The sequence below is a fragment of the Acanthisitta chloris genome, unplaced genomic scaffold (genome assembly GCF_000695815.1).
Source record: "Acanthisitta chloris isolate BGI_N310 unplaced genomic scaffold, ASM69581v1 scaffold37336, whole genome shotgun sequence".
Classification (NCBI taxonomy): domain Eukaryota; kingdom Metazoa; phylum Chordata; class Aves; order Passeriformes; family Acanthisittidae; genus Acanthisitta; species Acanthisitta chloris.
Genome location: NW_008677202.1, coordinates 5,174 through 15,250, shown reverse-complemented (window position 1 = coordinate 15,250; position 10,077 = coordinate 5,174). Strand labels below are relative to the sequence as shown.

At 52.1% G+C, this 10,077-nt stretch overlaps 2 protein-coding genes across 2 annotated transcripts in view; one reads left to right on the top strand and one right to left on the bottom strand.

Annotated features, from left to right (window-relative positions):
• Nucleotides 1-2,434: 2,434 nt before the first annotated feature.
• LOC103803828 (angiopoietin-related protein 1-like) lies at nt 2,435-6,543 on the bottom strand. The gene is made up of 5 exons (XM_009076405.1): nt 6,540-6,543; nt 5,849-5,992; nt 3,768-3,830; nt 3,013-3,370; nt 2,435-2,705 (listed from the first exon to the last, which is right to left on the bottom strand). The coding sequence occupies exons 1-5, from the start codon at nt 6,541-6,543 to the stop codon at nt 2,435-2,437; spliced, it is 840 nt and encodes a 279-aa protein (XP_009074653.1).
• Nucleotides 6,544-9,170: 2,627 nt separating this feature from the next.
• The window catches only part of LOC103803827 (fibrinogen-like protein 1), a 2,701-nt gene continuing 1,794 nt past the window's right edge, over nt 9,171-10,077 (top strand). Inside the window, 2 exon segments of the mRNA XM_009076403.1 lie at nt 9,171-9,174; nt 9,997-10,073. Coding sequence (XP_009074651.1) covers nt 9,171-9,174; nt 9,997-10,073 — 81 coding nt within the window.

Sequence of the window (10,077 nt, the reverse complement as noted above, 5' to 3'; positions counted from 1 at the left end):
CCACTGTGAGCACCCTGCACCTCTGTGAGCACCCTGTACCTCTGTGAGCACCCTGCATCTCTGTGAGCACCCTGCACCTCCTTCTGAGCACCCTGCACCTCTCTGTGAGCACCCTGCACCTCTTTCTGAGCACCCTGCACCTTTTCCTGAGCTCCCTGAACCTCCGTGAGCACCCTGAACCTGTAAGGAGGTGTCCCTGCCCATGGCAGAGGGGGTCGGGACTAGAGGTCCATTCCGATCCTGTGATTCTGTGATTCTCTCTGTGTGCACCCTGCACCCTGTGCTCCATCCATCCTGAGCACTGAACCCCACTGCACATCCTGTGCCCCGCTCCGTGTATCCCGTGCACTGCTCCCCGCTGTGTACCCCTCCCACCTCACTCCGTGCATCCCGTGTCCCGCCTGCCGCTGAGGTGATCTCACCTGTCACTGCCTGGCGCCGCCCTGGAGCATCCTGTGGCACCCTGGTGCTCTGTACCCACGGGATCAGGAGAGGCAGAAGCCGCGGGGCACCTTGACACGGCGTCTGTGTGGTCCCCTTTGTCCCCTGGGGAAGGCAGAGGTAGAACCACTGCCCCACTGGGACCAGGAACTGCTGCCACAGGGTGACATGGTCACTAAATGTTTGCAGGGATTCAAAGACCTAAAAGAAAATTTCTGGGAGCCCCCTGACAGCCATCCTCCCCCTGCTGCAACCAGCTTGTGCCCCTGATGCAGAAGAGCCTCTCTTCCAGTCAACACGAATCCATCCTGGAGCTGCCCTGTGCCTCCCCTCCCCATGCTGTGGTGCCCATTCCAAGGCAGTCACAGGCTGAACACAGAGGTCCCATCTGTGCTCTGTTTTGGGAGGCTCATATTAGTGCTGGAGCCTCTCAGGGGGGTGAGTGCAGCCCCACACCAAGAGCCACTTCTAGCAGGAGTAAAAGAGGAAAAACTCTCTTTTTCCTCAGGCACCCTCAGGTGCAGCTGCCTCCTGCTGCACAGTGCTGAGACCCATTCCCTGGAGCAGTGTCAGGTTGTTTCTGGCTAGGACATCTCCCACTGCTCATTTTTCTCAGCATTTTCTAATTTCTCAAACCTCTCTGGATGGCTTATGATGTGTGCTGGGCTCCACAGCTGGTGGGCAAGGGCTGGGTTTTCCCTGAGCTCTTGGTCCTGGATGTGAAACTCACTGCTGATACTGTGCTGCCCCAAGAAAGGGTTTGTGAAGGCCAAAGTACTTCTCCAACACTGTCCTGGCAGTGCTGGAGCACTGTGGGATGGGACGGGCTGTAGGGACCCTGTCCTGCAGCCTCACAGCCTTAGTCTGCACTTTTCCCATCAAAGGTCCAACTAGATTGGTCTCAGAAGCTTGGATGTGGTGATCCCATTCCTGTAATGAGCTCTGCCCTCATTAGAGTCTCCTAATTGAAGTGGGGAATTCCCAGTTTCTAACACTTAGCCTACTTCTTTGCTCCCATTTAAGTTCACTGCTTCTCAGTCATGGCAGACAGAACTGCCAACAACTCTGAAATCCTGTTTGTGCAGGATCAAAGTATGGCAGTGCAGACAGCCAGACAGTAAGGAACACCCTGACAGACACAGCCTCCCAGCAGGAGCACAATCCTGGCACCAGGACATTGCCACAACTTCTGACACAGGACTCTGAGTGTGCTAATGATGTGGGATGAGTTCTTCCACATGCCGTGTCCCTTCTGTACCCCCCTGTGCAGATCACAGAGCCTTTATCTCAGTGTAACTGGGTTTCATTTTCTTACATCCATTCCCATGAGAAAAACCCAAGGCTTTCTCCCTCCAGGTTGAGCAACCTGATCTGGTGGTAGGTGTCCCTGCTCATGACAGGGAGTGGAATGAGATGAGCTTTAAGATCCATCCCAAAACAAACCATTCTGTGATTTTATGATTCTGTGATAAGCCTCAAGACTTCAGCCTTGACAACTGACATGGGATTTCCTGGGTCTCGTGAGAGCACATCAGAGATACAGAACAGATGTCATTACTGGAGAATGAGCTCAAGCAAGCACATTTATTTGGATGCTTCACCAAACACTGCAGAGAGGCACAGAGTACATGGGAATTTGTGGCATGCAGCTTTTTTTGCCTGCTGTGAGTTCTGGAGGCAGCAAGGAAACTCTGATGTCACTCCAGGGCTGAGTGTCTTCATCCCACAGGGAAGGTACACGTGGAATCCACAAATTTCACAAGAGGTTTTTTTATTCTTGATTAGGCACGTAATAACAAGGAATCATTGGGAAGCACAGGGGAACAGAGCTGAGCAGAGGAGAGCCTGCACTCGGAGGGGGAGATTGGAAAGTGGCATTTCGCTAAAGCCCTGCTACCCTTGGGGTCCTTGCTCTGCTCCAGAGAGGCTCACACTCTTTGGCCATGTAGAGCCTTTGCAGAGTGTCCAGTGTGGACAGGAGGAGGAAGAAGCACTAACAATATGAAGCTGGTTTGATGAGGATAAGGGAGGATTTGCAGTTCCCCTTGCACAGGTTGCCCCATGTCATGCCGCCCTTATAATTCAGCCGCACGGAGTAACACGAGGAGAACCACCACCCACCCTCATAGCTGTAGGCACAGTTCTTACTGTAAGTGTCCTGGTCCCGATCCTTTGTGGAGAATTTCATGTTGTCGTGCATGTTGTTGGGATTGTCTGAGGTCATGGCATCCCCTGCTGTCCCATTGTAGGAGCCCAGCCTCAGCCTGTAGCCCTGGGATTCATCATCCAGGCTGAACAAGTTGTAGTCTGCAAAGCTGATGACATCTGCAGAGTCCTGCAGTTCTTACTGTAAGTGTCCTGGTCCCGATCCTTTGTGGAGAATTTCATGTTGTCGTGCATGTTGTTGGGATTGTCTGAGGTCATGGCATCCCCTGCTGTCCCATTGTAGGAGCCCAGCCTCAGCCTGTAGCCCTGGGATTCATCATCCAGGCTGAACAAGTTGTAGTCTGCAAAGCTGATGACATCTGCAGAGTCCTGGATGACAAACCTGACCTGGCTTCTGCTTGCAGCCTGTAGCCCTGGGATTCATCATCCAGGCTGAACAAGTTGTAGTCTGCAAAGCTGATGACATCTGCAGAGTCCTGGATGACAAACCTGACCTGGTAGACCTTCTGCTTGGCGATCTGGTGGATGTACTCCGTGCCCAGCCAGTACTCAGTGCGCACATTCCCAAATCCGTACTTGTAGGTGCTCCAGGACTCGGCCCAGGTGACTGGTGTGTCTCTCTGGTTTCTCTGGATCACGGTCCAGCCCCCGTTGGTCACATTCATCTCACAGTACACCACGAGGTGGTGGAGTCCTTTGGGCTGGATGATGTAGACACCACTGTGGCTGCCTCGGGGAATCTCGCTGCAGTCCTTGGGCCAACCTGGGGCTGGAGACAGAGATGGTTATTAAATCCCATACAGTGAGGCACTGAAAGCACAGGTTCTTTCTTTGGTGCCTAGATCCTTTTGCACACACATTCCTGGACTGTATTCCTGCTACATGCTCACAGGTGTAAACAACAATCTTGAAATGATCAATATAAGGCTTGAGCTTCACATCTTCCCAACACAGGATTCAAACTGATGGGGACATACTGCCACAATGTCTGGGCCTGGCAAGACCAAGCCAGACATTGCTGGCACACAAAGACGCTCACCCAGGTTGGGATCAGTCTCACAGTGCATGTGTAGAACATGGATAAAGTGTCTGAGAGCTCTTCATGAGCCCAGTGATGGTGAAACCTCCTGGGCAGACGCACTCCCTGAGCACAGACTCACCGTGGCTCGCTGGGGGGTGATGGGCGATGTCTCTGGCCTGTCGGACGTGTCCATCACCATCATCTAAATTAACAGAACAGAGAAGACAGGAGTGAGTGTGGCGAGCAAACACCCGAATGCCTGCTGGAGAGCATGATCTTCTCCAGGTGATAATCTTGGTTTTCTGCTGTCGTTCCTAATTCCAGAGGAAATTTTCAATGATAATGTCAAGTTGGTAGCTTGGGGAAGTTTATTTTGTGTTTGAGAGGAGAAAATGCTTTCTAGATGGAAAGGATTTGGGCACACTGTGTGGGGTCCCTGAATGATGGTGGCAGCAGCACTGGGAAAATGGTTGTTAAGGTGCAGCAGCAGCAGTTAGGAAGGGACTTAGGAAGAAGAGGGATTGGGAGGAGAAGAAGTGTGAGAGAAGACACAGGAAAACTGGTACAGGTATCAGGATCTGGGAGAGGGCTCTGCTCAGCTGGGTCAGAAGGCAATTTCAAGGGTGCTGCTGGAAGAGAGGTTGATTGAGTTAATGTACTTCTTTTTTTGCAAGAGCATCTTCTGTGTATCCACTGATGGCTGTAAAACAGAGGAATGAGTCACACACTAGTGGATTCACAAGAGTCATTCCTGTCCCCTCTCTGAAACAGACACCTAACCCTGCAGCTGCTGCTCTGACCACCTCAGATACCTGTTCCCTGCCATCCTCAGGTGCCTGTTCCTTGCTTTTACATGATGCTGCCCTACCCCCTCCCTTGTGGAGTGTTTAACTTAAGCCTCTTGCTCTGTGTATATGCCCATTCCTGACACAGTCTGCCTGCCAGATTTTTGACCCCTTTCCTTTTGACTCTCCACAGCCTGAGCCTGCATGGGGTGGGAAACACTCATGTGACGTGGTCTGGAGGACTTTCTTACTATGGAATTTACTCTTACTACATCCATATGAAGCTGTTCACTCATGTCCATTTTGTAAGCCAGTCTGCCCCTGCTCCTCTCCGTCTTCCCTCCCCATCCATTTGGAAGCACTCCTCCCCAAGTCAAGCCTTTGGAATGCTGGCCTGACTTCTCTGGCATGTGTCCCTGCTCACCCAGTTTGCCTTCATGCTGCTGACGTTTTCTGAGCACTCTACCAGTGGTCTGGGTGAGACATCACAGAATCACAGAATATCCCAAGTTGGAAGGGACCCACAAGGTTCATCAAGTCCAACTCCTGGCCCTGCACAGGACAACCCCAAAATGACACCACGTATTTGAGAGTGTTGAGATGAGGGTGAAACCCAGAGCACATCCCCTTTTTCTCCTCTGACTGCAGCTCTTGCAGGGTGAAGCCCAGGCCCTTGTCTCAGTCATGGTGCTCCCTGTGTGGGCAGTTTCCTGATAGCTGATGTGAAACCAGCACCAAACACTTGGACTTTGAGCTCTTCTGCCAAGAATTCTTCCTTCTCTCTTGGAAGGGAATGAGCTATTTATGTCATGTCAGGTCCCACCCACAGCCTCTGGGATTTTTTTTCCAGGAGCATTTCTCAAAGGTTTCCTGATTGCTCCAACATAGCCCAGTATTTGTAGGTTACTCAGTGCCACCCACCTGGCTCATTGCTCTGTGCCAGCACAACTGCTTGCATTCTGTATTAACTTCATTTAGTTCCTCTTTGTATTGAGGTCCTTGTTGAATTCAGTTCTCTGCTGATCTTGTGATTTCCAGAGGTCGAGACTGTTTTCCATGTCCTCAGAATACACTGGGAACATCTTTAACAGTGCTTATCCAAGGAGGAGCCCATGGGCCACAACCCCCTGGGCTTGCCCTTGCTGCCAATGAGACCAAACCTGTCCCTTCTCCTGAGATCCTGTGAATTCTGGGCTTTGGACTACTGGACTCCCTTAGACAGAGAAGAATTTCATGCCATGCAGGAGAAGATGCAGGCAACAAGCAGAGGAGGACCCTGAGGTGACTTTTGTTCCAATAAGGAATTCCACCTTGCCTGCCTGCACTCAGAGCACTATTTATTCCTTCCACGGTGTGACAGGGGTGTGGGCAAGCTGGTGAGGAGCTCTGTGACCAGGACCTTGTTTGTCCCTCCCTGTTGCAGGGCCACACTTACCAGGCTGGGAAGACTCTGGGGGAGCATTCATAATGTCATCCATGGTGCCATTGAGGAGATACAAGTTTCTAATGTCAATGTCAGGAAGACATGCTGTCAGGGCCAGCAGGCAGGTGAAAAGCAGGAGACAAAGGCACTGGGTAGCTGAAATGAGAAGAGATTGGAAAAAGAAGAAAGAGATCATAACTCCTCCATTAGAAAGCCACATTCCCCTACGAATGGTCAGGAAAAACTGGGTGGGAAGGAGATGCAGGGAGAGAATCAGACTCGTGTTTTCCGCTGGGGACAGCAGTGTGGTTTCAAGCACCTGACCTCCAGATCTGGATACCTGTTTAATATCACTCCTTAAGCAGGAATATCTAAGAAATCTGTTTTCTAGTCTGGGCTATTTAACTCTTTCTTTGAAGAACTGAAAATTACAAAGAATGGTAAATATGAGGCTTGTAAAATGGGCTGTCTGGCACTCCAGGGACTCACTGGTATAGAGTGGGAATAGCAGAACATGCAGGCTCCTGGCCCAGTTCCCAGCCCAGGGCACAGCAGGCACAGACAACACAATGGACTTGGAGGTGGGATATCCAGGGTGTGGGGAGGAGGGACCCTGCAGCAGACAAAGCATCAAGGTGCCCTGTGACCCACAGCCACATACAGCACTGCCATCCCATCCCACCCCATCTCATCCCACACTTACCCATGCTGTCTCTGCAGGGAGCTGGACAGTTTTGGCCTGGCTGGAAGGGTGTCCAGCCTGAAAGTTATAGGGCTCAGCAGGTGAGGGGGTGGAGGCACGAGACCCAAACCACAGCACTTGTCCTCTGGTTGGCAAGAGGACCAGTGGCTTAAGGCTTATTTGCTCTTCGCCATCAAGTGATAAGTCCTCAATGAGGTCTGTGTCTCACACAGATGAAGAGCTTTCTTCAGTGGCAATGCAAATAATTTGGTGCCAATAAGCAAATGCCTTAAAATAACCACAATGTACAGTGCCCAGCTGCCCCCCTGCCCTGGCAGGGCTTCCCCAGGGAACAACATTCTTGGGGCACCTCCACACAGCTCAGCTGGTAAGTAAATACCCAGACAATATTTCCCTCCTGGATGGAAATCAAACATCAAGCGTCAGTCGCTCTCTCCAGAGCCAGCACTGAGCTCAACAGCCTCTGGGGACACCATGGACCCTTCAGGGAAGAGGTACTCCAGTGTTCCTGGGAAACTGTGGCCCAAACTTCAGAAAGTGCCACTCCAGCTGCCTCCTGCCATCCCTGTCCCACCACTGCCACACTGCCCCTTGCGCAAGGGTCTCCCCTGGCACCGCCGTGGTCCTTGCAGCAGTCACGAGGGAGTTTTGAGCATCATGACGTGACATTGATGTAAAATGGTCTCACTTCAAGCCCCTCTCTGCTACAGGAGTGCTTACACCACAGATTTGTTACAGCAAATGCCAGATCTTTTTTTCCCAGGGATTGATGCCCCAAATGCCAGATCTTTTTTTCCCAGGGACTGATGACCAAGTAAGTGTTCTGAGTTATGAGGAGTCATGTACTCCAGCACTCACCTTGGGCTGGTGACCAGAGCCTGCGGAGAAGCAGACTGGGTTTTTGTCACAGGCTGTGCCTGTGTCACAGGCTGTGCCCTTGCAGCATGGCAGCCTGGCCATGGACACTCCTGTGCTGCCCTGCTGTGCTACTGCTGCCCAACAGCAGGTGCAAGCAAGGGCAGTCAGTGACCCTCAGCAGGGCTTCTCCAACAGCTTCCAGCCTCTGGACAGCTTTTCCAGGAGGTTGTGGCCCGTGTTGGGGTTAGGATGTGCAAAGTAGGTAGGGGGAAGGACACAGAGGGATTTCTCCAAACTCCCAGCTGTATCCTGGGGCCCAACTCCTGTTCAGTGCATGTTTCACAGAACCATGGAATGGTTTGTGTTGGAAGGGACATGAAAACTAGCTTGTTCCAGCTGCCTCTGGCATGGGCAGAGGCACCTTCCAAGGGCTCCCAGTCTCTAACCAAGCAAGCGAGAGTGACATTGAAGGGTTCAGGTGGAAGGTGATAATAGGATCACAGAGTTGGAAAAGCCCTCTAACGTCATTAAGACCAACCATCAAGCCTGCACCACCGTGTTCACCACTAAACCATGTTAAGTGCCACATCCACATGTTTTGTGAATGTTTCCAGGGATGGTGACTCCACCACTGCCCTGGGCAGCTGTGCCGGTGCTTGACAAGCCTTTCCATGAAGAAATTTTTCCTAATATCTAATCTAAACCTCCCCTGGTGCAACTTGAGGTGACTTTCTCTTGTCCTGCCCAGGAATCCCTTACCATGGATCCCTTACCTCAGAGAGCTCTGGATGCCTCTGTCCATCAAACCTGCAAGTGGCACTGCTTGATGCGAGCTCCCACAGTACAGTGCATTTGGTGGGAGCCTCAGCTTGACCCTGGCTTGTTGAGAACAGCAGGTCTGAAGCTGTGCCATGAAGACATCTGGTCAGAAACCAACACAGGAGAAGAAAGTAGAAGGACCACCTCCTAGATTTGGCTTGACAAAACAGTGGAGTTTCCTGCACCTCCTGACATGAAGAACAGCCCTCCAAAGCATCTGCCCTTAGAGAAGTTTGCTGCTGTAGAGAGATCAACTCCTGGTCAACATTTCTGGGGCTGGGGGTGGATCTGCACAATCTCACCAGGCCAAAGACAGGGATTTGGGAAGGAGAATGACAAAGGGACTCACAGGCACCTGTTTGTTACCTAGAGCCCTTGCTCAGAGCACCCAGATCAGGATGCCAGGGGACACTGTGTCTACAGTGGCTGTGGCTGCTGGACACTGGCTCCAGCCTAATGACTGATCCCAAAACCTGCCAGTGGAGAGTTAGGAAGCAGGTACCTCTCTCGAGGACCTGTCCTCCCTTTCCAAGGTCACCTTTGGGACTGGGCACATAGGAGACCTAATCTTTCCTCCTTTGCTAGTTTCTGTATGTCCTTAAAAAGCTGGGTCTCTCCAACTCTCTTTGATCACAGCTCTCCAAAATTTGCTCCAAGTGGGCAATTCACATGTAGTGTTTGTGTAGGGACAGTCAATAATTGAAATCCTTCATCGTGGAGGAGGTTATTCTGTACCTCTCTGGCTGGAAGGGCTTGTCTCCTTCCCCTCAGTTGTGCTGTCATGGGATCTGGAAACTGTTCGAGTCACAATCTGCAAGTGCCTCCTTGTGCCTCTAGAAATGATGAGTGTGACCACACATGGGTGTGTGCAGTGCCTATAAAGTCACCGTGGACAGCTGAGCATGGGAGGGTGCACTGCTGGGTTCCTGCTCTCTGCGCAGCCGTGCTGTCGTGATGGGTGAGTTCCCTGCCCAGATACACCTCATTCCTGTGTGGTGTTGGGCTCAAATGAGACCTGATGGGGTGAGTATGCAAAGACACAGAGGATGAGCAGAAGAGCAGCTGCCAGCTTGCCTGGAGGAGGCACACTGGGAGCAGGAGGGATGCCAGACCAAAGCACCAAACAATACATATGCTTGGTGCTAGTCTGTGCCTGTTCCAGGGTACCTGTGCCCTGTGTTCTCCCATCCTGGTGAGGGAGGTTAAGGCAGAAACCTAAGCTTCACCTTTTTCCTTTCTCTTCCCAAACAATGCATGTGGCATGTGTGGTTGTACAGGGCTCTTGCCCCAGGCATAGTGGTATCTCCCCCAGGAGCTGAGTGAGTGCAGGGTGTAAGGGTGTGCTGGTGGCCAGCACACAGGGTTTGTTTGGGCTTGTGTGCCTGTGTGTGCCCAGGAGACTTCCTCCTGTCTGCCTGGGAGCTGGTGTGCAGCAGGACCTATCCTTTGGGTTAGTTTCCCTCTAGCTGTTGTTGAGCTGGAGTGGCTGGTATTATATACTGTCCTCAGATCTAGCTGTGTCATTGCCCTCTCTTAGCTACTCTTGGGCTGTAGGTTCCAAGAGCAAACGGCAGGTTGCTGTGTGGGGCTGATCAGGAGGGTGACAGTGCCATTTCTCACCTTGCTTCAGCCCTGCAGGGCAGAGCCTGTCACCAAGCTGCAGCTCCCACCACCCCAGGGCCCTCTTGCTCCTGCCTGTGCCTTGGCTCTGCCTTCTCTGCTCTGAGCATCCTGGGGATTGCCCAGGGATCCTGATGGTGATGGGCACTTTCCTCCCCAGGGCTCCAGGCTGGGACAAGTTTGCTCCACCGGGAGCTTGTCCTCCTGCCCACCATGGTGGCCATGCTTCTCCTCTGTGCCA